The sequence below is a fragment of the Colobus angolensis genome, unplaced genomic scaffold (assembly GCF_000951035.1).
Source record: "Colobus angolensis palliatus isolate OR3802 unplaced genomic scaffold, Cang.pa_1.0 Scaffold58, whole genome shotgun sequence".
In the NCBI taxonomy this organism is placed as follows: Eukaryota; Metazoa; Chordata; class Mammalia; order Primates; family Cercopithecidae; genus Colobus; species Colobus angolensis.
The window spans coordinates 9,409,756-9,437,721 of record NW_012119376.1 but is presented as its reverse complement, the minus strand read 5'-3'; the positions used below and the strand labels follow the sequence as shown (position 1 = coordinate 9,437,721).

General features: G+C 34.9%; 1 protein-coding gene across 1 annotated transcript in view; it reads left to right on the top strand.

The window, feature by feature from the left end:
- The first annotated feature begins 350 nt into the window (after nucleotides 1-350).
- Nucleotides 351-27,966, top strand: part of PDE7B (phosphodiesterase 7B) — a 336,981-nt gene continuing 309,365 nt past the window's right edge. The window contains exon 1 of the mRNA XM_011962107.1: nucleotides 351-735. Within this exon, the coding sequence (XP_011817497.1) occupies nucleotides 715-735 (21 nt within the window). The 5' untranslated portion in view covers nucleotides 351-714. The remainder of the gene's footprint in view (nucleotides 736-27,966) is intronic.

Sequence of the window (27,966 nt, the reverse complement as noted above, 5' to 3'; positions counted from 1 at the left end):
TATGATTTAGCTCAGGGTTTTATATTTAATTTTTGTTTTGTTTTGCTCTTGTTTTTATACACCTCACTACAAGGTATTTTAAATTCTTTAAATGTATTCCTGAATATAGAAAATGTTTCTTGGGCTCTCCTGAGAGTGGGGTGGCCAGGCTGACCACAGGCACACACACATTCCTCCCATAGTACAGTACTTTAAAATTAATAGCACATGCAGAGGAAAAACTAAACCCTTTGACGTCACTCTTGAAATGAGGAAACATAAACAGAAAAGGCTCCACTCCAGTAAGCTGCCAGAGTTGAAGCCGATTGGTCTCTGCTTTTCCTTGCCTGTGGCAACTGACAGCACCTCCCAGCCTAGCAGGCCGGCGGCTGCTCACCCAGCCAGTCAGTTGGTCTGGGTACTGCAGCAGGCTCGGCTCTGTCCCAGCACTTGTCTAGGAGAAAAGTGGTGTTACTCACCCAGGGAGAGTCTCTCTTTCTACCTTCCTTCTTTCTCGATCTCCTTGTGTGCTTTTGTGTACCTTTCTTTCTTTCCTTTTTTTCCCTTTTTTCTTTTTCTTTTTTTTCTTTCTTTCTTTTTTTTTTTTTTTTACTTAATTATATTCCTAATCCTGGATGAAGTTGCTGGATTCTGCAGCACAAGTCTTCATGAACAAGCAGCACCGCTCAGAGATTTCACGGCTTTCAAAGGTCACAGAACTGCCACTATGGTTAAATGTCTTGTTTAATGGTTGAGGTATGTACAACAAATTTAAGCGGCAAGCTCAGTTTTCTTGAAAGAATAGAGTCACAGAGAGATGGCAGGGTTTTTATTTAAAATGAACCTGTACATATATATATATATTTTTTTTGTCTGTGATTGTTACTACAGCAACCAGCTTTTGAATTTCCTTCCTTTTTCTAGGCGAACTGACTAAACATTATCACTTACCCTGAATTAACTGTTTAAGGGCAACTGGGTTTCATTCCAAGCAGTGTAATGAGACTCCGGCATTTTCACTGCACTTTGAGCCCACACTGAGGTGGTCTTTAAAAAAAAAAAAAAAAATTATTTTTTCTCCAACGTAAATCTTGGAGTTGGGTAATTTTGATTTTTGGTGGGACAGGATAGGAAAATGTTGGTAAAGGGATTGGTAAGGTTTGCAGAACAGGGAAGCAGGAAATTAGTTTTTTTCTTGAGTTTTTCATGTTGGTTGATAGCAGACTTCAGGATGAAGAAATTAGTGGCAAGAAGAGAAGAAACTGATAGTGAGACTGAAGGTAGAAAAAAATCAATAGAAGACGTCCAAAAAATGAATTCTGAAAAAAAATTCTTCATCACCTTGTTGCATTTTTCAAAAAAATGTTTTGGATTCAGAAGTACAGGAGAGATGCAAATACTAAGTTATATGACCAGAAATTTAGATATTATTATTTATAAAAGAAAGTAAAACTTCTTTATTGCCACTGCAAATTTGCTAATTATCTTTTCCTACAATAGTTGAAAATGGAGTCATATTCAATTAGAGGCTTAAGTGATTGAGCCTGGGGACTAATTAATCATTTAGAAATTCTGTTATTCATGTGCTCTAGCCAGAGTGACTATTGCAATGAGAGTAAAGCTTTTTGCACCAGAGGCAGGCATATGCATTCGTATATAGTAAACACACTAAGTGCTGCAGGAAGCTTGGCAATTCCACACAGGGCTAATGTTGTTTTCAATGGCACATTATTATGTGTTAAGGGGGATCCCTGCTAAAAATCATTCCTATCCAAAGAGTCGGTTTTTGTAACAGCAATTTAAGTAATATATGGTTACCATGGATTTCCTTATTACCCTTCTCAAAGTTATGCAATAGCGAATAAGACAGGATTATTTGAAATCATTACCCTGTTCCAAAATTTCTAACTGATTTTCTTAAAGTTTCTATTCTCAACATTGAGAACCTGAAAGCTTTAAAACTGGGTCATGTTAGCAGTAATATTAAGCACAATTTCAAACACGAGGTGTATTTCAAAGGGTTAAAATAATTAACTGCATAAGACTGTAATGTACCAAGTTAAGAACTGCAAAAATATTAGCTCTGAAATGCAGAGGATGTGCCGTGAATGGACAATTGCTTTTCTGCAGCGCCTAGTGGGAAAACAAGGACTTTGTGTGTTGCAAACGCATAACTGCAGCTCCTCCATTTCCTCTGCTTTATCTTTTATTACTGGCTGGTGAAACAAAGACGGGTGTCAGTAGTTAGGTCTTGATTGACATTTTCTCCAATAAAATGAAGTCACTTTTTGTCTCAAGTAGAAACCCACAGTTAACTAGTTGCAACTCCAAAAACTGTATCTGCTTTGTAAGAATTTTTACCTGACACTGTAAGCTGTCTGATTTCAGAATGTACTCACTCTCTTGAACAACATGTGACAAAATCAGTGGTGACTGTATGTCAGCAAATTAGCTGGGAGAAATGTTTTTTTTTTTTTAATTAAGTTATTTAGGGCAAGGGTGGAAAAGTCTAAGATGTGTCAGGCACAGACATTAATTTAGGGAAAATAACTACACTAGTGCATCTTTTAATGCCTTACACAGTGTTCAGCACAAAGCTACTCATGTCAGTTCTCCATGAAAACCTAGTTAAAATGTTTGCCTAGAATTTACTACCTTTCATATACTGTAAATTATTTAAATAATGTTGGTCTTTTCAAGTGTTTTTAAAAAGTACTTTTGGTATCAGTCCAACCTAAAATATAATCTAAAAATCAAGTCAGTGATACAGAGGAGGACATTTCAGACACTGACACTTTGGTTTTAGCCAAACAACATCTTAAATGCAAAAGTAAAATGACCAAGTTTCCTCAAAGGGGGACTGTACCACCTGGAAAATGCCTCTGCCTAGTAATTATTCTTCTGAAGTCTAACTTGTTGTTAGCCGGGCCCAAATCACAGGAGGAAGCTGTTCGTTGACTCACAGGAGATAGTGTTGGAAGGAATTGATTAAGTGGTAAGCTAATCCCAAGGAGTACTAAAAGGGCTTTGTTTATGTTAAAGAGAAGTGTCAAATTTAAGGATCAGAATAGACTTTGAAACATCTAAATGTAGAAGCTAAGAGGGAATCTAAGTAGTTTGCCTCACATCATTGGGGTACATAATTGATTGGAAACTCTATATACAGAAATTCTTATCTAAATAATCCACTATCTTATGGATTCAGCTCTGTCTCCCCTCCCCAGAAATCTACAGCGAAGTAAGTATCTGTGTTCTAGTGGGTACATTTGGCTGAGGAAGACAGGACTTGGCATTTGGAAATGTCAGGTCCCTCTCGCAGCACAAAGACCATCTCTAATCTCTATCGACACCTCCTCATGGTGGCAGCCCCATTTCCCCTAAGATTGTCCTTTGGGGAGCACTTCCATTGTCCACAGGAGAGTAGCCATGGGCTCAGCACTACTGGCTTCTACAAACATCCTCAGTGGCTCTAGGAATCCCCACTTTGACTCATGAGATGGTGCCTACTTCATATATTAGCAGTCTTTAACGTGGTTTACATGCAAATTTGAAGAAGAGAAGGGGAAAAGGGATGTAGAAACCCAAACTGACTGAATACCTATTTGTACCAGATATTGTTTGAAATTTGAATACAGAGAGTGAAATATATCAAAGTTCTTGTGTGTGGTCAAGGCACTTATACTTTCTACTTTCTCAAGAATCATTTAAGGATCTAAATGAGTTGATCTGTATTTAGAGAGTGATTTCATGAAGTGCACTAGAAAGGGCGGTGAACAGAGGTAGTGTACCAAGGTGGTTCATTCAGGCTCTAATGAACTGGGTGACTCTGAGCCCCTCGCTCACTCTTGAGCTCAGTCTCCTCAACTGTAAGAGCGACTGGCTGCGCTGGATTATGTCTAACACCCGTTTTAGATCAGAATGTTTATAGTATTCTTACTCTTAACCTAGAATTTTTAAACTCTATTTACATGTAAATGTAGAAGTGTCAAACCTTTATTCCAAAAATCGTTACTACATGTTTTCAGGATGTCAAGGGCTGTGCCTGTGAATAAGCAATGAGTCCCACGTTAGGAAACATATTCTGGTTGAGTATGAATATTTAAACAAATGACTAGAGGCTGTACAGAGAAATGAAAGAACAAAAGGAGAAGTTTGGGAGGGAGACAGTGATGGAAAACTGAAGAGTAGGCAGCTCTATGCAATTTGGAATTTAAGAAAAAGATAAACTGTATTTCTATTTAGGTATTTATTTTTATATGATCTATAATGTGATTAAGTAAGTACATTGTTATTATTTTGGAAATCATGTATTTGCAATGGTGTTCTTAAAACTTAGAATGTTAAAGAGAGCAAAGTTTCCCATAGGTTGATTCAGCTGCTGTACAGGCCTGACCTGGCAAATCAAATCCATACATTGGCATCGTCTTCATCATACCTTGAGCTTAAAACTGTAGGAGTTATAGAAAGCTGGAGTCTTTAGAGAGCACTATGGGCAGCCGAGGTCCCAGCAGGCATTCAAAACAAGCCAGCAAGGTTCATAGCTGTGATGGTCTTGAACACTGGCGCAATGTGGTGTCAACATGGTAGGAAATTCCCTCAGTGTTAGGAAAACTCTCACAGTGGCTTGGAGCTTCGAGATTACTTATGGGAGCGAAGACACATTTCTTCAACTCCAGAGCCCCGGTTTCCTTATCTTGAAAATAAGTCTGTTGGATGCCCTTTTTCTTTCCAAATTCTATGATTTAACCTGACAAAATTAACACTGAATCATTATCATGTGTTTACTTTTATTTTTCCACCTCTCCCATTCCTTATTTCCACTGCGTCTCTGTGTAGTTTGCCTTTACTCAGTTGTCCACATTTACACAATTTTACCTCCAAGATAATCTTATTGCCAAGGAAAAGCAAAAACAAAACAAAGACTTGGGTTTGAGAATTTCTCCCCAGAAAGACTATCACTCCCCTGAGACAGTCACCTCTCCCTGCTCCATTTCTCTTGTATCAGGTTGATGTGTCCCTCTGGGACTGTGACACTTGTAGAGAAAGCGAAGAGGCATGCTTTGTGAAAATTGTAGCTAGGAACTTTAATGTTAGAAGACACGCGTCTTTTTCCTAAATGCCAATCACTGTCCTGGATTTTCTATATTACTTCACTTAATATCTTCTCAACTCTAATTTTGATTCCTTTAGAGAATAAATGAAAACCTGTTGATAACTAAGTTGAGGGAATCTTCAGAACAAATTAGTGGTTGATTGTCCATTGAGTATCTGCTCTGAGACCTTGCCCCACTGGTACAGGGTTGCTGTCACTTAGCTAGTGATGAGATGTGATGCAATTCAATCACCTTAATTGAGACATTTCTGGGATTCTGTGGGGCTCAGAGCATTCTACCTGGTGTCTCCTCTGAGTGAAGTTTATATTTAACATCTCAAGCATGGAGAATAGGGAGCTGGTTTTGTAGTTTTGGGTAAACCTAAAAACAACAGAACAGAAAACACACAGAAATCTATTAAGCAATATTTAATTCTTAATACTACAGTATAAATATCCCAACATTTTAAAACCTTAAATCCTTTCATGAATGCTTTATGTATTTATATGTATAAAGTACAGAAGAATGAAAATAATGGCCACAGACAATATACCTGTAAAGAAACTTTGTGATGCATTTAAAGTTCCTTCCTTTCTGCCCTTCCTCCCTCCCTCTCTTCCTTTCTTCCCTCCCTCTCTTCCTTCTTTCCTTCTGCCCTCTCTTGCTCCTTTTCCTTCCTTCCTCCCTCCCCTCCCCTAAAATTTTTGTAAAAATTTTAGAATTAACTTAAGATTCTTCCCTAAAATTAAACACTGTTGGGATATAGATCAATTTGGGAAGACTGGCATCTTTTCTGAGTCTTCCAATTCATAAACATAATGTATCCTTCTATTTATTTAGGTGTTTGTTAATTTCTGTCAGTAATATCTTCTGGCTAGCTTTATGGTCATTTTACACATTCCTTGCTAGACATCTTACTAGGCACTTAGTACTTTGATGGTATTCCAACTGGCATCTCTTCAATTTCAATTTCTTTCTGCCCTCTCTTGCTCCTTTTCCTTCCTCCCTCCCCTCCCTCCCTCCCTCCTTCCCTCCCTCCCTTCCTTCCTTCCTTCCTTTTCATTCTCCCTCCTTTCCTTGTTCTCTTTCTCTCTCTTTCTTTCTTTCTTTTTCTTTCTTTCTTTCTTTCTTTCTTTCTTCTTTCTTTCTTTCTTTTCTTTCTTTTCTTTCTTTCTTTCTTTCTTTCTTTCTTTCTTTCTTTCTTTCTTTCTTTCTTTCTTTCTTTCTTTCTTTCATCTGTTAGTGAAAGAAGGGAAAAATAGATTGGTAATGAGGTTTTGAGGAGTTTTCCTTGTGTAAAATTTGGAGTAGTATTTACTTTTTTTTCCTAGTGGTTGGTGAATTCATATAGTTTTTCATTAAATTTCCTGTTCAGATTTTTTTCTTATTAATACCTTCTGTGTTCTACATAGTCATAATTCACATATAAATAGGAAGTATATAAAATACCCTTTCTACAAGATGAAAATTATCCCCACTGCTTTAGACATGCACAAAAAAGGATTCTGTTCAAAAATGAAGTTTATACACGACTTAAATATACTTAATCTCTAAGAATCTTCTTTTGCTCTGGCATGGGGGTGGGGTCCAGGACTAGTCTGATGTGAGGAGTATGTTTCCATAGGTCCAGGCATAGACATGGGGAGGCTACCATATGCCTGGGTTGGTCAAAATTTGATACCTGAAGGTACCAAATGGTCAATGTTTTACATTCTCTTTGACTCTAGCAAATCCTTGTCTAAGAACATATAGAATTGTTTATTTTTGCATTGTTTACAACCTAAACAATATCAGAAACAACTTGAGCCTAATAATACGTGAATTACTGAAAAATTATTGTAAAATCATACAATAGAATATCATATAGTCATTTAAAAGAATGAAGTACCTCTACATGCAAAAATCTGGAATGGTTTTTCAGATGTATTAAGTGGAGGGAGGAAGCTACATTAGCAGTTGTATAAATACATAGATACATTCATATATACTTATTAAAAATTTCTGGAAATTCAAATTAAAAACTTAACAAACAATGCCTCTGGAAAGAGAACTTGGAGTATGGGATAGAAAAAAGCCTTACTTTTCTTGTATATACTTTAAAATTGTTCAACTTTCCCCTCTATAAATGCATTACATTTATAATGGGAAAAAGTTGCTGACATTTATTTATCATGTGATATTTTAAAGTGATCAGAAAAATCAGAAGATAAAAGAAGAAAGAGTTCTATTTTATGTTATTCGTTTTATTTAATTTAATTACTATTTTTTTGTTTGTTTTTGAGACAGAGTCCCGCTCTGTTGCCCAGGGTGGAATGAAGTGGCATGATCTCTACTCACTGCAACTTCCATCTCCCAGATTCAAGCGATTCTCCTGCCTCACCCTCCCAAGTAGCTGGGATTACAGGCATGCACCACCACACCTGGCTAATTTTTGTATTTTTAGTAGAGATGAGATTTCACCATGTTGGCCAGGCTGGTCTCGAACTCCTGACCTCAAGTGATCCACCCGCCTTGGCCTCCCAAAGTGCTGGTATTACAGGCGTAAGCCACCACGTCCAGCCTGAGTTCTGTTTTGCTTTAAAATTTCTTCATTAATTTCTTCCTTTGACCCTTACTAAATTTCTCCCATGTGCCTTTGACGTGGCTAAGGAGCAGAGAATTCCCTGGAAGTAAGAACCCTGGAAGCCAGAAGATAGGGAGCCCTATCACTCTTGTTTGAGTAACTCTGGGCCAATCAGCCCTCTGGGCACCAGCTTTCTGATGTATGAAATGAGGGGCTTGGTCAAGCTCAAAGTTCAAGCTTAGATCTGGGTCTAAGAAAATTTGGTCTGTTACATGCCCAATTATTTGAGATCTTTCTCCATAAACTGAATAAACATATTTTACCATACATATTTTACTAGTTTGAACATCTTGGCTAAATTTTGTTTTCGAATTGGTCAGTTCAGTTTAATTTTTCATATTAACTATACATGCAAAATTTGTATTTATTCAAATAGTATTTGAGGAAATCACACATCATAGACTTTTAAAGTAAAATTATACTATAATATCTGTTATTCATAAAACAGTAGAAAACATTATATTAAGATGTACAGCTTGTGAAGTTATGCAAGCAACTAATGCTTCTTCTGTTGGATATGATTTATACATTTCTTAGTTTTCCAGGAGAAAAAAAAAAAAAAAAGACCTTCATTTCCCTTTCTCATTATGCCACTTGCCAGCTGGGTCCAGTCAGATGAAAGAACTCAGTCATTCACAAAAGTGTAGAAAGCATTCTTGTAAAAGGAGATGCTTCAGTAATACAGAGGTCTAAAGAATGCCTCGATTTAGAAAAGGTCATTAAATCTAAGAAAAAAGTTATTTTCTATGTGATAGAAATTATAGTGTGTTTCCATGTCTTTAAGATGAGTGTTCATGCTTTTCCAATTAAATAAAAACCTAATTTCAATTGGGTTTTTAGCTTCATTTGGAAAAGTGTAGGTATTGCTCATTTTCCATATTTAGTAGGTTTTATTTCCTGCTTTTCTAGATCTTCATTATTGCATTTGGAATAAAAAATAATCTTTAAGTTAAAATAATACAAAAGGAATAAACATAAAACAGGAATTTGTGTGATAGCAGTTTGGAATGACAAAAAATAACATTCTAAACTTTTCCCTATAAATCCCTTTTAATTATTAAAAATCACTAAGTATTAGAAATATAGTTCAATAGCTTTTACATAAAATAATTGAGAAATATTGTTCTCTTTTTCATTGAATGTGTTGCCCCAAGTGCCCATGTGTGGGTGCATGAGAGAGGCCCTTCTTAAACTTGACAAAATGCATATAAAAACTTTGTATGTGGTAGTAATAAAAAAAAATCAAAACATTGAGTTGGAGAATATAGCCTATTTAAAATATATTGTTTCCTTTAATGTAAATCTTTAGAAACCAAATAATCAATACATCTATTGGATTAAATGGCAATAATGAGTAATAATTTAAAATTCAATTTGCTTATTTTGTGCGAAAGGAGAAAAGGAAAGGCAGGAAAAAAAATGAGGATTCAATTTTTTTCAAGGAACATTGAACTTGTAACCTAAAGCCCTGAGTTCAAGTTCCAGATGCTAGGAATGATACTGTTGGCAAGTTATTTAACATTTTTAGATTTCAGGTATCTAAAATGTAAATTTAAACCTTTAGGTTCTAAAATTTCTGGCTTTCCTATGTAAGTAGTTACTCAGTTCATAATACAAATGTCCTGTAACTCTCTAGAACATTTCTGTTAGGTGGGGATTTGTTATGCCCACTTTAAAGGCGAGGAAATTGAGACTCAGATAAATTGCAGCTAATAGTTGAAATTCAACCTCAGCTTTTTGCTGACAGTTTTTAATTGTTTTTATATGCTTAAAATCCATCCTTAATCATTCTAAGAATGAGTTAGGAAAAGTTTTAAAATACACAAAACATAAAAATATCTGTTTTGAAAATGTTAATCTACCCACTGTATTTTTATACATAATGTTTAAATATACAGAAAAACAGCATTATTTCATTTTAAATGCAGTCACAGTGGATTAATCTGATACTTTAAACTTCAAAAATTTTGCTCTGAAAGGCAGTAGAGTGCATTGATCAGTAGTGTATAATTTGGTGACATTCAGTATGGTTCATTTATTAGCTCTGTGACCATGAAGAAGTTACTTAATCTCTCTAGGCCTTGCTCTACTTATTTGTTAGATTAAGGTGTTTCTAATATCTGCTTCGTAAGATTCTTGAGAGAATGGAATGACTTTTTATTTGTACAATGCTTTGAACAGGCTTAGAACAGAGTATGAAAGAGTAAAACTTCATGTTAGTGTATCAACTGGTATTATTTGCTTTCAAGTTTTAGAAATTATTTCATGGAATTATAATTATTTTGTTTACAGTGTTGTTGGTGCTTTAAACATTTAAGAGAAATCTTGTTTAAATTTTTTTTTTTTTACTTTCTGAATTAAACTATAGCACACATAACAGAAAATTATCTAACATATAATTATGCACCATTGAACCCCTACATAGAAGTCAAGAGAGTCAAGAAATAGAACATTGTTACATGTTTGGCACCTGAGAAAACCCGTCACGCCTCTTCCATTCTTTCATTCAGTATTATATCTGAAGACTAGATAGGTTGTTGCCTATCATTGTATTTTGTTCATTTTCATTGTTGCATGATGTTTAATTATCTGAATACACAGTATTTACCATTCTACTGTAGAAAACATTTTAATTGTATCCAGTTTTTAACATTATGAATAATGCTGGCCTGAGTATTCATAGGCCTGTCTTTTGGTGCACATATACAGGTATATCTGTTGAGGTTACACCTAGGAATAAAGTCGCTGGGCCACAGGGAATGTTTATGTCCAAATTGAGTAAAACTTTCAAAATTGCTCAAAGTGGCTAAAATAATTTACACCCCCACCAACAATATATGTTCAGTTACTCTACTTCCTCACTGGTAACTTACCTTGGTTTTCATTTTCACTTCCCTGATTACTAACAGTTTGAGCACATTTTCACATGTATACTGGCATGTAAATACCTTTTTTGTCAAGACTCTGATCAAGTTATTTTGTATATTTATAGGATATTATATATACTTATATACATATTGTATACATATTTGATACCTTTGATTGTTAGATATGTTACAAACATTTTTTCCCTGTTTTATTCTTCTCGAGATTGTTTTTATCATTTTTGATTCTTTACATTCTCATAAAAATTTTAGAAGTAACTTAAGATTCTTCCCTAAAACAAAACATTGTTGGGATATAGACCAATTTGGGAAGACTGGCATCTTTTCTAAGTCTTCCAATTCATAAACATAATGTATCCTTCTATTTATTTAGGTGTTTGTTAATTTCTGTCAGTAATATCGTCTGGCTAGCTTTATGGTCATTTTACACATTCCTTGCTAAATATCTTACTAGGCACTTAGTATTTCGATGGTATTCCAACTGGCATCTCTTCAATTTCTATTTTTAACTTTTTGTTACTGATACATAGAAAAACAATCAACTCTTGTATATCGATTAGTTATCAGCAATCTTGCAAAACTCACAAATTCCAATACGCTATCTATAGATTATTTTGCTTTTCCATAGAGGTAATCAGAGCATCCAAGAATACTGGTGGTCACCGATTTTCCTTTTTAATATTGATAACTTTGTTTTATTGTACTGGATAGGATTTTCAGTGTATTGTTGAAGGGGTAATTGTGGCAACATTATCTTGTTTCCAGTCTCAGAAAGAAAGCTTTCAACATTCTACCATTAAGTTTGATATTTTCTATAACATTTGAAAGTTTCCTTTCATTCCTAGTTTGCTAAGCATTTAACTTACTAAGTGTTCTTTAAAATATTGTCATATGATTTTTCCTTTTATTCTGTTTATAGTAGGTGATTTTATAATTTCAAATCAAACTGAAATCCTAGACTAAATCTAACTTGGTCATGATATATTATGCTCATTTTGAAAATCACTGATCACTCTGTTTCTGAATTGCTAATAATTTTTAGGATTTTGAAACTATGTTGATGAAAACCATTAACCTAAAATTATTCTTTTTGGTTATGACCTTATCAAGGTTCCATTGACTTTATTAAATTAGTTAGGAAATATTACCTTTGTAAAAATGTTCTGGGAGAGTTTTGTAAGTTTATTTTTTTCCTCAAATATTTGATAGAAATTGCACATAAGTCCATCTGGGTCTGAAATATCTGTGGGCAACTTTTTAGTTACAGTTTTAATTCAATTTTTTTTATGGGTTATTCAGATTTTCTATTTTCATTGTCAGTTTTAGTAATTTCTCATGGATTTGTTGATTATTTTTCAGTCTTTCTTCTTTTTGAATATATACATTTAAAGAAAGAAATTTATTTTTCACAGTTTCAGCTGTCTCCTCTAGGGTTTTAAAATTTAGTGTTTCTATTAGCAGTTAATTCAAGACAATTTCCACTATAATTTGTTTTTAACCCATAAATTATTTAGAAGTACATTTATTAATTTGCAAACAAAATGGGATGTTCTAGTTCTCTTTTTGTCTTTCTTTCCTAGTATAATTCTACTGTGCTTACAAGTCGTACTGTATACCATTAAGATCTTTGAATTTTTTTGAAACTTGAATGTATAACCGAATATATAGTCAACTTTTCTAAATGTATTACGTGTGCTTCAAATAAATGTATTCTGCAATTGTTAGGTATAGTGCTCTATAGATGTCAATTAGAAGATTTATTCATCATATCATTGAAATCTTTTGTATCTTTGTTGATTTTCTTTGCTTCTATTAATTACCAAAAGAGGTATATTAAAAAACTTCATGATTGAGATTATTTTCCTTTATTTTGCCATCATTTGCTTATATATCATATTAAACAATGTAAAATTGCCATTTTTTTAGCTCAAGGTTGAATATCAGCAATTTTATAAAATTTAAACTAGTATTTTGATACTGTGCTGTTATATCCTGCCTTCACAGTAGGGGCAATAAATACTTGGTTCTTGGGGAGCCAAAAAACTCTTAGACATCATAATAGTTTGTGACCTCCTAAAAAGGTTCAGCGTATAAACAGATATTCAGTCAATTTGGCATTAAAATTTCCTTGACTAGGGGGAGTGTGATGAGGAAAAGAAGTATTTAAAATGGCTCCATAAGGGAGCAGGATGATAATGGAAAAAAGGTTGAGAATTCCTTATAAACAAATTTAGAACTGTTGTAACTTCCTGGTGAACTGAAATTTTACCATAATAAAACATACCTTCAATTTTTTTTTGCCTTCAGTTCTCCTTGGGCTTATCCTAAAATCTGTAAAACTAGCTTTCCATTGCTTAGCGGTTGCATGGCTTATCATTTTTTATTCTTTTAGTTTTACATTCTCTATATGTTTATGTTTTAGGTGTGTCTCTTTACAAGCAGCAAATAAGTAAATTTTCTTTCATCATTCGGTCTGATATTCAGTCTGACTATGTTTGCCTTTTCACTGAGTATTTAATCCTTTTATAATTAATGGAAGCAGTGATATATTTGGGTTCAAATATGCTGACTTACTATGTGCAATTTATTTATTCTTCTTGTTCTATATGTCTTTTTCTCTCCTCACTTTCCTAATTATGAATTAAGTATCTTTGTAATTGCACTGCCGCCTTTCCATTAGCTTTAGCTTGTTATTTTTACATTATTTTACTTGTTTTACTGGTGACTACTGCAGTTACAGGATGCATCTATGACCTAATACCAGCATAATGCATATTAGTACTTTTATTCCTTTGTGGCAAATTTGAGAACTTTGGAATGTCTTAGCTACTTTTTTATCCCGCCTAAATTATATGCTACTGTGAGGTATTTAACTTTATATAATGTAAATCTTTGAATAATTATATATTATTATGGTTTCTTACAATTACACATCTTCTTCATTCTTTCCTGCATCTCTGAGGTCACATATAGGATTTCTTTTAGTGCAGTGATGATTTTGTTTAGATTTTCATTTTGTATGAAATGGCTTTATTTTACCTTTATTTCTGATGTGCACTTTTGTTGGTAATAAAATTATAGATTGCAATTCCCCCTTCCTTACTTTAAAATATTATTGTATTGTCTTATCACTTTTATTGTTTCTGTTGATAAGTCAGAAAAATAGTCTTTTAAAAGCAATCTGCCCTTTTCCTCTGTAGCACTCTATTTTCATGTTTGAGTTCTTGTTTTGCCATATGATTACTTAGGTATGGTTTTCTTTGCATTTATCCCAATTAGGGCTTGTATGGTTTCTTAAATGCATGTCTTGATATTTTTCAACAATTTTGGAAAATTCTCATTAATTATGTCTTTCAATATTGCTTCTGCCCCATTCTCTCTAGCCTTTCTTAATGGGACTCCAGTTATATGTATGTTCGAGTTTTGAATGTTCCTACTCCCATTACTTACCTTCAATCTCTTTGTTCTTCATTTTGAAGATTTTCTTTAGACCAATATTTTTATTTCCCTAAGTCTTTCTTCATCTGTATCTAATCTGTCATTTATCCCATAGTATAATTTCTTAAGTTATGATATTTTTCAGTTTTAAAATTTTTAGGGATTTCTGGTCATTTCTAGCTTTCTGTCAAAATTCTCAATCTTGTCTCTCATATCCTTAAACATATTCTGCAAATCATTTAAAAACTTTTGTCACTTTTATTTTGATTTCTTGAATGTTTATAGCTATTGGCTGCTGCTGCTGGTGGTGGTTGAATCAAATTGGCTGGTTTTCATATACCTGGTTATTCTGGATGAAGCACTAGGCATTGTGTGTGTGTGTGTGTGTGTGTGTGTGTGTGTGTGTGTATGTGTGTGTGTGTGTGAGTGACTGTAGAGAGAAACAGAGAAATTACTTGAGGCCTAGTGTGATGTTATCTCTCTAGATAGGATCTACATTTGCTTCAGCAGTTACCAGTGGTAATAACAATCTGTCTTAATCTGATTTCACATTGAATGAATATATATGAGGTGCTTAAAACAGTGGTTGGCACTTAATAAGAAGTCTGCAGCTATTCATTTTTATCTATTATTGTTTTCTTTGAAAGATATGGAAAGAGAGTAAGGGTAGTGAGGAGTAGTGAGTAGTGCATAGTGAGGAAAACATTTACAGTATTAAAAGACTCCAATATGGATTAGAAGTAAATATTCAAAAATTTTTATCACTTTGTTGTATTTTATCTTGTATTTGAAACAAATTGTATCTTATTTTATTTTTAATTTAGCAGCTTTATTTTAATCATTAACTTTAAAAAACAAAAGTAGAACACACATAATTAGAAAATTCCAGCTGTTCAGAAGGGCATAAAATGAAAAGTGAAAATCTTCCTCTTCCTCTCACCACCACCATTCACCTCAGTCTCTATTTAAAATTGTTTAGAATTTTTTAATATATTCATAAAAATATGCATGTTTTATTTGTACCCATTTCTACATGTACTCACCTACCCTTTTGTACAATTAAGAAATACATTTTAAAATGAGAAGTATTTATCAAAATCATGAACTAAGTAAATAATAATATGTTCACCTTCCATATTTCATTGTGGCCATTATAATATTATGCAAACATTTCTTTACAAAAGCATTACAATCTCATCAGAGTAATAAGCTTATTTTTCAATTGTTGCTTGCCAGTAGTACTTTAACAAAGTATCATTCTGAGGTTGCTAATAGGCTAGGGAGATCTTAGGTCAAAGAACTACTTGTTATAGACTCTGCCTTTCATCAGTACCTCACATTTTCCATCAAATATATCTGGCAAAATACATTATTGAGCTCCTGATTTATGGCTTTTGTGCGTAGAAGTTAGTGTTTTCTTGTATAGTTGCTGATATAAATTAGCTAAAATTAGCTCATAGCAACTTTCTTCCTTATCTAAATTGTTTCACAGTTTACAGTTCTATACAAGCTAATGTCTCAGAATGAAAATGATAGTGCATATGTGTTGTAAACACATAAAAGATTATTTCTAGTACACTAGCCATGTCCTGTGGAAATAGCAAATAAATTATTTAGATGATTGCAAATAATGTAAACCCTAGAGTAAGCTTAGCTATGCTGCAGTAAAATTCTGGTCTAGTTATGTAAAACTAAGTCTTTGGTGTTCTGTATTTATCTGTTGCCTCTGGCGGTTTGTCAGCTTTTCTTGGGTGCTTGTGTTTTCCTAATACTTTATGCAGGTTTTTCCTGTGTGGGCGATCTTTCGAGCACAGGTGAACTTGAAGTTACAGCTAATAAGTGTAAAATATGCTAACTCCTTAGCCTAGAGTCCAATCATTAATAATTTATGAGCAATTTACAAGTAACTTGAAAGTGTATGTGTGTAGAAGAGAAAGAGTAAACAGTTATAAAACTGTGTTTGCTATAACTTTTTCAATAGGACAAATTTTCTTTATAAAAATATATATATTTCGGCCGGGCGCGGTGGCTCAAGCCTGTAATCCCAGCACTTTGGGAGGCCGAGACGGGCGGATCACGAGGTCAGGAGATCGAGACCATCCTGGCTAACGCGGTGAAATCCCGTCTCTACGAAAAAAATACAAAAAACCAGCCAGGCACGGTGGCGGGCGCCAGTAGTCCCAGCTACTTGGGAGGCTGATGACATTTATTTTCTAACTATGAAGTGAACCCCAAATTATGTCATTTATCTCCAAAGAGGTCTCACAGCATAGCTTTTTTTTTTTCCTAATTGGATTTTCAGGCTAGGATAAGTTCTTTGGCACTACCGAGATGAGTTTCAAATTCTACATAGCAGAGGGTTCTCTGAGTTTTCGTCCTTGTCTTGGGCTATTGTTCCACAGGTAGATGCCAGCATGGCCATGCCAGTCATTCACTCTGGTCAAGCTAATGGTTAACTATTTTTACTATCACCACCACCCCCACTCCAGTGCCTATGTTTTATCAGGACAAAGATGGAAACATCAATAGAGGAGATTAACTTTTATTTATTTATTTATTTATTTATTTATTTATTTATTTATTTATTTATTTATTTATTTATTGAGATGGAGTCTCACTCTGTTGCCCAGGCTGGCTGGGGTGCAGTGGCACTATCTCAGCTCACTGCAAACTCCACCTCCCGAGTTCAAGTGATTCTCCTGCCTCAGCGTCCTAAGTAGCTAAGACTACAGGCGTGCGCCACCATGCCCAGCTAATTTTTGTATTTTTAGTAGAGACGGGATTTTGCCATGTTGGCCAGGCTGGTCTCTAACTTCTGATCTCAGGTGATCCACCTGCCTTGGCCTCCCAAAAGTGCTGAGATTACAGGTGTGAGCCACCACGCTCAGCCTTGGGGAGATAATCTTAAAAGAATATTAATTGTAAGTGCTGCCATGAACATATAGAATTTGAATTAGGTGGGGCTCCTCTAAATTTTCCCATAGTGTACAGGTACCATCAGAACCGTGTACTGAACACAGTTCTGATGGTGCCTGTGCACTATTCATTAAAAGTGAATTCTTATACCTGCTTAACTGAAATTGAATTTTAGGCACAATATTTTACATTGTCTTGTTTAGTGTGTTCAGAACTTAAGTACACTGACTCAATTCTCTTTTCACTATGAGAGTCTCAGATAAATCATCACATGATTCTGTGTTTCCTACTGCTGAAGGCTGTGTACATATGGGTATGTATAAATATACATATATTATGTCAAGCCATTGAAATCATTTTTTGACCAAACAGTAAATATCAGCAATTTCATATGGCTCAGTCATGTGTGTGTATGTATACTTGTATACATAAGAGGGTATAAAACCAGATGACTGGTATGTAATATTAGTCTTTTAATTAATAGAATCTAAAATTATAAGTAGTTTCCTTAGATCTTCGGATTGGGGTGGATATAGACTTCTTTTGATGGTGTGAAACTATCTAAATATTTGCACATGTGACAAACTATTAATCAGCCCCAAATTTTAGTATAAGTATATATATATTTAGTACATATACTATTGCTGAATAGTATGTTTATGAAGTCTTGAGAAAAATTCTGATTCCTGCTTAAATCTCTCAAATAATCTCAGAAAATCTCTAATATATGGATAAAATTGTCCCCATCTTGATGAACAAACTCAGACTCTCATTACTTAATTAGCATAACGTCAGTACTTTTAAGTGAGAGAGCCTAGATTTATTCATTCAACCATCAGGTACTTGGGGCCTAGTATGGTCTAGGGACTGGAAATAAGCAGAAAAAACAAAGTTCCCATCCCCATGAAGCTTGCATTCCAGTGAGAGATGACTGACAGTTACCACACAGACTAGTAGATGTGACGGTTAATTTCAGAGATTGCTAAATCTATGAAGAAAGTAAGACAGAGTAATGAAACAACAGGTTGCTGGCTGTGAAGACTTGGCTGCATGGCTAGAGAGCCCAATGGAGTCTTTTCTCTGCTGAAATGATTGAGAAAGAGACAGCCAAACCTGGAAGAAGAGTGATCCCAGCAGAGGAGAGAGCAAGAGTGAAGTCCTGAGAAGAAAACACATTTTGATGTCTGAAAGACAGAAAGGCCAGTGCTTTTGGAGCAAAATGAGGTGATGGGATGGAAGGAGATGAGCAGGCATGGGAAGGTGAGGCACAGGGCATGTGGATCATCACAGGGCATCGTGGAAATTATACTCTTATCACAGTAAATGAGAAGTCACTGACATGTAGACAGGGAGGAGAGACCAACTGATTCATCCTTTAAAAGGAGCACTCTGACTCCAGTGTGGAGAATGGGTTGTCAGTCTAGCTAGGGATGACATCATAAGCAGCTGATGGGTGTTGTAGGCAAGATGGGAGATGACAATGGCTTGGAGTAAGCTGAAACAGTAGAGTGGTGGACAGTGTTCAGATTTGGCTATTTACTATAGGAATATAGGACCAAATGGTGGATTCGATGAAAAAAAAAGGCAGGAATACACAACGCTGTGATTCCAGATTCTGGAGCTGGGCTCCTTGGTGGCATGTTCTGGCTCTGCCCCCTATCAGCTTTGTAACCTTGGTCTAATAGCCTCTTCTCAGTTTCTGCATTGGTAAAACTGGAGGAGGGTGCTAATAGTGCCTACCTTAGAGGATTGCCATAAGGATTAAATGTGTATGTGTGTGTTTGTTTGTGCACACAGGCTTAGAACTGAGTTCAGTAGTAAGTACTATGCCTGTTTAGTTTATTTAGGTGATGTGTACTTATGTACATTTAGGTGATATGTACCCTTGTGTATACATTTCACAAGTACATATCACCTAAATAAACTAAATTTGAGAACAATTGAGATTTTTGGCCCACATCATTAGATGGTACCATTCACTGAACTAGGGAAGCTTGAGGGAGGATCAGTTTGGAGGAGGGAGATGCAGGAAATAAGAGTTGTGTTTAGGACACATTGAGCTTGAGATGCCTGTCAGTGAAACAAAGATGAAGAGTCTGGAGTTCAGAAGAGAGATCAAATCTGAATTTAAATTTATCAATATATGTGCTATTTAAAGCCTTGGAACTGGATGAGCTCACCTAGGAAGACAATGTAAAGAGGAAGAGGGTGGAGAATAAAGACTCCCAGAAGCATGGGGAGGTTGGGAAAGGAGGAGGAGCGGGAAATCATTCAAATGCATCCACATCTGGTTTTCCCATAGTGCTGCCTATATTGTTGGAGCCCTGCCCGAAGAGCTCATGCTACAGAAGCTTCTGTAGACACGAAAGTCTCTTTAGACATTCTTACTGGTAAGGGGCTGAGACTTCCAGCTTGGACCCTGATGACAGGAATTTTCCACTTATACCTGAGAGTAGCACAAAGAAGCTGTGGTAAGAATCTGCTGCTCTCTATTTACTCTGAGTTGTTTTTAGTGCAATCACAGTTATATGTGGCCCCTAAAGATAGATCAATTGTTTTAAATTGTGTCATTATTATATATTTTCCTTTACATGAAGATATGGGCATCTCCAATTTACAAAGATGATTAGAACTGAAAAAGAATGTTTCCGTGGACACTACACTATTCATTATCATTTGATTCCCAGTCAGCCCACAAAACCTGTGTAACCCACAAGGATGTGAAATCAAGGTACAAAGACCACATAGATCCCAAACAGCAGAAGCAACAGGGCTTACAGAAATATTTGCTTAGATTCCTTAAGATACCAGAAATACATTTTCTTCTCCTCTTATTTGGGCTCAGCAAAGCAAGGACAGAGAGTTGCCTATTGGGTGGGGTGGGAGGAGGTAGGGAAGGCACTTCTGTGGCCAGTTACTCACATAGGTAAAGTAGTCAATGACTGTAGAAAACATAAATGTTGAATTGAGAAAAAGAATTCTGGGAAAAGACAGGAAACTGGAAATCTACTCTTAGCTTTGACAGCTACCTGTGCTATGGCCTGAAGGAAGTCACTAACTGTTCCATGCCTCAGTTTTCTTTCATTTTATATTGGCTACAATAATCACTTTCAATGTTGTCGTAAGGGTAGATGTATACACACACACACACACACACACACACACACACACGTACGTATAATATATACATTCATGTGTGACCGTGTGGATGGTGGAAAGATCTAAGTAACTATTAACTATTGTTTATTATTGTTGCCTTGTAGCCTCATATCATCTCTTGGTTTTTCATTTTAATTAATGATTCTTAGGAAACTGTGAATAGCAGGACTTTAATAATGTGGAGCAATAATAACAGAAATGAGATTTAAAAGAAAACAACTAATTCAAGCAATGCAGAAGAAATTTTATTCGTAACATTGTGATGAGGTCACCTAGTTTCTCACTAGCTCTTCCAGTTTTTCCTAACAGATGCCTCAGTGAGTTGTCAAAAATGATCTAATTCCAGTCTTTTTAAAGGCTTGGTGCTTGCAGCAAAGAGTTCAGTTGCTTTAGCAAGTTATCTTATGCAAATATAGCCAGTAGCATCCTGGTAATTTGCCTCCAGAAAGCAGTCTAGAATTTTATTATAAACTGTTACTTATTCTCATAGCATCATTCGGTGTACTAAGCAGGGAGAATTCCTGTTTAAGATTTTCATAATTTTATCAATGACTTCCCAACATTACTCACGCTTTTCTTGTAGAGTATCATCCATAATACACTAACACTGCAATTGTCTTTTTAAAAATATTTTCAATTTCACATAAGATACTGCAAAAAAAAAAAAAATACAGAAAAAATATATTTGGGCCTTGCAGTTTGTATAGCTTCTCCAAAGAATGCAGTATGTCAAATGCAAGTGTTTATAGTATATTAAAAATTGGTTAGAAATCAGTGTTTCCTTTTTATACTGTCTGATTAATGCTCTTTGCTTCAAGACCACACAGAATAAAACCCAACATTGTGGACCCTCCCCACCTAACAAAGTCTCACAAGGCAAACTCATTCTATGTTTGAAGTGAGTCTGTTGGATAAAGACTATCAAGGACTGTGTAGACACATTAACTGAAGTCTGTTATGGAAATTTTGTCTGAAAATTTACTTTTCTGCCCACTTAATCAGCTTTTTGATGTTACTATATCATAAAATGCATTCAGTGTACATGTGAACTTTGGAAAACATAAGCTTATTTAATACTGCTCATTTATGTAGTAGTGAGTGTGTGTGAAGGAATGAATGTGCTTTATTTCTCATTTCTCCACATCCAAATCTTTCTCTTATGTTCTGTTTTTAAAAACTTCATAATCAGCAGATTAAAATTATCTTGAACTTAGGCACGATTTTTCTCAGTGTATACTTCATTCTATAAATAGAAAGTGTTCTATGTAACAGAATAATTTTTGTGTGCATGGACGGTCCATATGTACCATCACTCCATACAGTGAAGTTACTGATTTTGAAGCTGGGTGAGTGAGCTGAGAGCAAAACAAATCTACTGATCTGTCAATAAGTGACAATTGTTTAACTCCCTTCACTCTTCTCTACCACAAATTTCTAAATTTCTCCTGTCAAAAACACACCTGAATTTCTAAACCATTCACAAACACAAAATTATATGCAGACACAAACATCTATGAGGGGAGTAAAGATGCCTTCCCAGTATCTTCAAGTATCCAGGTTTTGCAAACTCAATATTTGAGTCCACAAATATTCACAAAAATTTTTTCACTGAAATAATACAGTGTCTTGTGAGTAGTTTTATTCTGGAGTTTTTGGCTAAATTGTTTTTGAAGGATTATTGAATTATCTTTTACATAGATCTTTAATATAGTATGATGTAGTTCTTGTAGTTTTATGAATTCTGGAAAATAATGGGTACTTGGAGACAATAGTAGAATTTACTGAATATATGAGGTAGGCATATATGATTGATTAATTTTGGAGATCATTGTTTTTATCTTCATTGTGATTGCAATAGCAACATAAACATGTTGTAAGTAAATGGGCAAATAAGAAAATGTAAATATTGATAATAATTTTTAACTTATAATCAATATAAACTTTGGTTTATATTCACAGACATAGACATTGTTTTTATTTTAAAAAGTTTAAAATTTTAATTGCAAATATTTCAAATGTAAGAAAACTATCAGCAATAATATGACAGACATCCATGTATCCACCACTTACATGATCATCTATTCATTAATTCGTTTATTCATTCAACAAATATTTATTGGGAACTACTAAGCTAGATGTTGTTCTAGGCAACTGCAGATTCAGCAGTAAGCAAAATAGATCAGAATAAATTCAATCCATATGTAAAAGACGATAGTTGCTGATGATTGCTATAGAAAAAAGAAGAGCAGAGAAAATGCTAGGGAATGTGGGAGGATGGGCATGAAAATTTTAAGAAGGTGCTTGGGAAGTCTCACTGAGCAGGTAACTTCTGAAATTTGAAGGAATTGAGGGAGTAAACCACACAGATACCTGGGGAAAGAATGTTCACAGCAGAGGACACAGCAAGTGCAAATTCCTGGAGATGGGAATGCATCTGATGTCATGAGCCTCTCTGTTATCTCTCTGTCTGCTTCGTTAATTTATATCCTTGGTCCAATGGTTTTTTCTTCTACTGATTTGTGGCTTACCGTGTTGCTGAGTTTTCATCTTACTTTCTTTCTAATTCATGCTTTGCAAACTGTAAATTTCCCTCCAAATGCCTTTTTAGCTGAACATCACAATCTTTGAAAAAGGGTATATTCACGGTGGTCCATTTCTAAATATTTTGTAATTTCCATGATTTTATTTCTACTCAGTAATTATTTGAAGTGGTTACTTTAGATTTCTTAAGTATGACAAGTGGAAAGGAGATTGCTGTCTTTTATTATTGATTTCCAAATTTAATGCATTGTATTAAGGGAATGCTGCTTATGTAAAATGATTCCTAGATATCTTAGGCTTGCTTTGTAGCTTAAGTTACTAATTTTTATTTTGGAAAATCCATGTAGAAATGAAAAGAACTTATTTTCTGTAATTGTTGGAAACGGTGATTATATGTAGTCATCAGAACAAACTTGTTAAGTGTGTTGTCAAAATTGTCCATTCGCTTACACAGGGAATAGTCTATTCCCTTACTTTTTTGCCTTCTGGGTCAATGACTGTAATAGGTAAGTTAAAATTTTCTGCTATGATTATAGATTTGTAAATTTCTCCTTGTAATTCTGTCAATTTTTACTTTGCATACTTTGAAGTTTGCCTGGTCAATAAATGTAAATTCAGAGGGATAATCTTCCTGGTAATTGTTACTTTTATTTCTGCTATGAAGTCTATTCCATTTATTAAAATATTAATCATATTCTAATATTAAAAGCTTCTATTCCAGTTCTCTTTGGTTACAGTTTTCCTGATAGATCTTTTTTATCCTCTTACTTTCAACATTTCTGTGAGTGCATATTCTTGTATGTCTTTTTAAAATAATATATAACTGAATTTAATTTTTAATGCAATCACTTTCTTTTAACTGTCAAGCTAAATCCATATATATTTTAAGAATTATTTATTCAAATCTAACTTTGTTTTGCTCTTCATCATGATTTTTTTGTTACTTCTTTGCTTTTTTCTGCTTTCAGCTAGACAGATTGAGGTTTTAAATACATTTTATCTTATTGGTTTAGAGATGAGACATTTCATTTTTCGTGGTTTCAGTAGATACACTCACGTTTTTAGCATTTTATACTAGAATAAAAATATAAATCAATTTATGTGTATTTAATATCCCTATCATACCCCAGAAAAATATAAGAAACTTACTGAAGTCATCTTAAATGAAATCATGTCCATCCCTAAAGCTGTTACTGTTGTATATATCTGACCTCTACTTTGTTTTGAAACCCTGAACTATTATCTGTTTAAATGTTTATAGCAAATGCTTATCTAAATGTCTTCATATGTTTCCCAGTATTGCTCAACATTCCTTCATGCATTTCATTTTTCCTTTTCAGGTTCACATTCAATCTTTAAGGGTATGTCAGTGGGAAATATTTTCGCTGTTGAGACTAAAATGTATCCTTATTTAACCTTTGTTCTAGAATGATAATTTAACAGGATCTAGAATTCCCTAGGTTTTCGCTATTTTCTCTGAGCACTTTGAGGACAATATTCACTTGCCATCTGGTCTCTATTGTTGCCAACAAAAATTCTTTTGTGAGGCTAATTGGTGTGTGACTTTGTGGTCATCTGTTATTTCTGGTTGCTTTTAAGGTTTTCTCTCTGTGGTGGTTCAGGTCTTCTGCAAAGGACACACCAAGACAAAATTAGAAACACAAGAGGTTTGGGGAGGAAAGTGCCTGTGGAGGACAGAGCAGAAGGGGAAAGGAATAGATGGAGACAGCCTTCAGACCTCAGGGCAGGTGTGACCCGGTAAAGGGGGAGGGAGAAGAAAGGAGTTTGGGGTAGGAAAAGGCTCAAGTAGCAGTGCAGCCAGGCTCCTGGGGGTCTGTTAGTAGAAATGGCTTTGAGAAGAGTTTGGCATTGAGCAGGAAGGCCCCAGCTGTAGTACCCCACCATGCCCAGCGCAGAAGTGGAGCAGTCTGGGGAGAAAGTGGCCTCCGCACACACCGGTGGATCTGAGGCTGTCATCTGTCAGCTAATTGCACATCTGGTAGCAGCTCCTCTTTAAGAGAAGAGCTGAGGGTCACCACACTTCTCTTTCATGTTCTACAGCTTCACTAAAGTGTCTAGATTTACTTTTATTTTTCCTACCTTGTAATCTCGCATTTCTTCTCCTACATTTCATATATTTCATCATAGCTGGTGAAATTTCAGCCATGCTTTCTTTGAAAATGGCATCTCCTACCTTTTCTCTCTTTCTTGAACTTATGTAGTCAATAGATATGTTCAATATCCTCATTCCGGGCCACGCGCGTGGCTCATGCCTGTAATCCCAGCACTTTGGGAGGCCGAGGCGGGTGAATCACGAGGTCAGGAGTTCAAGACCAGCCTGGCCAACATGGTGAGACACTGTCTCTACTAAAAATACAAAGAATTAGCTGGGCATGGTGGTAGGTACCTGTAATCCCACCTACTCGGGAGGCTGAGGCAGGAGAATTGCTTGAACCCGGGAGACGGAGGTTGCAGTGAGCTGAGACTGTGCCACTGCACTCCAGCCTGGGTGACAGTGTGAGACTCTGTGTCAGAAAAAAAAAAAATTCTCATTCCATCATTCATTTTTAAACCACCCTTTCATATTTACCATATCTTTATTTCACTGTACTTCATTGTGAAAATGTCCTCAGATTTCTCTTTCAGTTCAGTACTCTATTGAGCTGGGTCTAAAATGCTTTTGCTTCATATTTGAGTTTTCATCTTTAATTACCATATATCTCATTTCTAGAAGATACATTTGTTCTTTAAAAAAATCTACCAAATTCTATTTCAGTCCATTCTTTCTCTATAATTTTGATCTTTTCCTTTATCTCTAGTAATATGCAACCTGCTTGTTTTGTGGATTCCTTGACATTGTTCCACTAACTTGTGTTCTGATACTTCTATCTGCTGACTCCTTCTTGATGGATTTGCTTTCTTTTTATTTATTTTTTTATTATTTACTTCTTTTTCATATCATGTTTTGGGATTGCTTCCAAATAGTTTCCCAGAAATTTTGCCATTCTAGAATCAGTTTACACATTCCTTTTTTTTTTTTTTTTTTTTCCACCTTAGATTCCTGTACCATTCAGATGTCAGTTTCAGATTTGGGCTTTCAATTTTTTATGTGGGTTGCTTATTTGTTTGCTTTTTCCCATCTGGCATAACAGAGAGAACTTGGCTTGTCAATTCCCTGGAATGATGACCTTTTATTTCTCCTTTCCCTGAGGGGCAGCCCAGAGTCATGCTAATACAAAGCTTTAGGTTCTCCTTTCCTTCACTTTGGCTTCCAAATGGACAATAAAACTCTAACCCTATAACTAAGGTCTCAGAAGTCATTAATATCTTTCTTAGATTTGGTTCCCCCAGAAGTAGATCCTGAGACTCAAGGGCATTCCATACTCTTTGGGAGGTACACAGACCTCCAGGAAAACAACAAAACAAACAAACAAAAAAGGAGGGTCAGGGAGACGAAGGAAATCAACTGTTTTTAAGCCGGCAACATCAGTGGATGATTAAAGTGGGAAACAGGAAAGAGTGTAAAACACGTGCTTCAGAATTAAGCCACCCCGAGGACTGAAGGAGCTCGTATATTTATATACCCTCTCTGGGAAGTCATTGGTTGAGGGTTACTAGAGCAGAGGTGGGAGATAGTCCTTGACATCTCCAACGTGCCATATGCAATTAGAGCAGGTTTTCAGAGTTCTGGGGAAAGGAAGCCCTAATTTATAGAGAAGGAAATCCTGGCAGTTCCAAGTCAAAGGGAATACCCTAAAAGGCCCAAGGGATATGGACAGAGAACTTTCAGCATCTGCCGCAATATCCTGTTAGTTGCCACAGTTCTCTCATGACCATAACACCTGGATTTAAGTTACTTCTTTGCTATGGTTCTTAGAAATTTTATTTTCTTTGATATTTGTTTAACAAATTATTTACATTTTTGTTACATATTTTATCAGTCTTTTTTAAAAAAATAGTATGTTTATAGTTGGAAAGAGGTCTGCTTAGGTCAGTGCTCATGCTGTTAGAACCAAACTTCCAAAATATTTTAATGTACACTTTAATTTTATAAAATAATATTAAATATGCCATCACAACTTGCCTTAATATTCAAAATAACTTTGACAACTTTTCCATAATCATAAAGGAAGGTCTACTTTACTTTGTAAAATGTATTTCTCCAAATTAATATAGATATTTGTTTAGAGGTATCACTATTTCAAATAATGCAATAAACATTATTTTACCTATTCTTTCATACTTATGCCTGTATACCTTTGGTATAAATTCCTAGTACTAGATGGCAGGGATCAAAACTTTTAGCACATTTAAACTTTAAGTGATATTTGTGAAATCCACCTAAATTGCTTTTAGCATTTTTTATTCTCATCCACAGCGTGGGAGGGTATCTTTTTTTCTATCCTTACCAAAAATCTATAAAAATCAGTCATTTGATTCTTTGATGATGTGATGAGTCAATAGTGATAGATCACTTAATTTATTTTGTCTTAATTATTAGTGAAGGCAAAACATTTTATATATTCTTGATGATTGATATTCACATGTACAATTTTTGCTCATATTTTTATTGGCCTGCCCCTTTTTTAATTTGATTTGTAACAGCTTTATATTATGAACACTAGTCCTTTGTCATATATCTTGAGTATATTTTTTGAAGTTTATATTTCATTTTTTGAATGTGTTTATTGTGATTTATTATCCATGTAAAATTTTATGCAGCCAATTTCATCCATTTTGGACTTCATGGTTTCTCATTTTTCAAATCACACATATAAAAAGCCTTCTATAATTATTAATTATAAAAAGATTTTATGCAGTTATTGGATGCCTCCCATGAATTGGATATACCGTGGCATGAGGTGAAAGGGACAGAGATGAATAAGAAGCCTTTTATTGCTTCAAAAAGTATCATATTAAATATAAAATATTTTGTTCTCTAGAAGGAATGAAGTAAATAGACCTTTTCCCTCTACAAACAAACAAGGGAACAGATAACAATTCTCTAAAGTTGTGTATCTTTTTTAAAAGAAAAACTCAAACCAGTCAAAACATCAACAAATATAGTAAATGTTCAGAACTGATCAGCGAGAAAGCCAGGCCTAGAACTCAAGGTCTGTTTATATACTGATAATGTAAGACTGTCAAAAACAGTGCCACTTCTTTATTAGCCAGGGCATACACTGCAGGACCTACAAAAAGAGGGATTTTTTAAATGTACTTTTAAAAATGTTTAACCATTTGTTTGTGTCCTCTTTGATTTCACTGAGCAGTGGTTTGTAGTTCTCCTTGAAGAGGTCCTTTACATCCCTTGTAAGTTGGATTCCTAGGT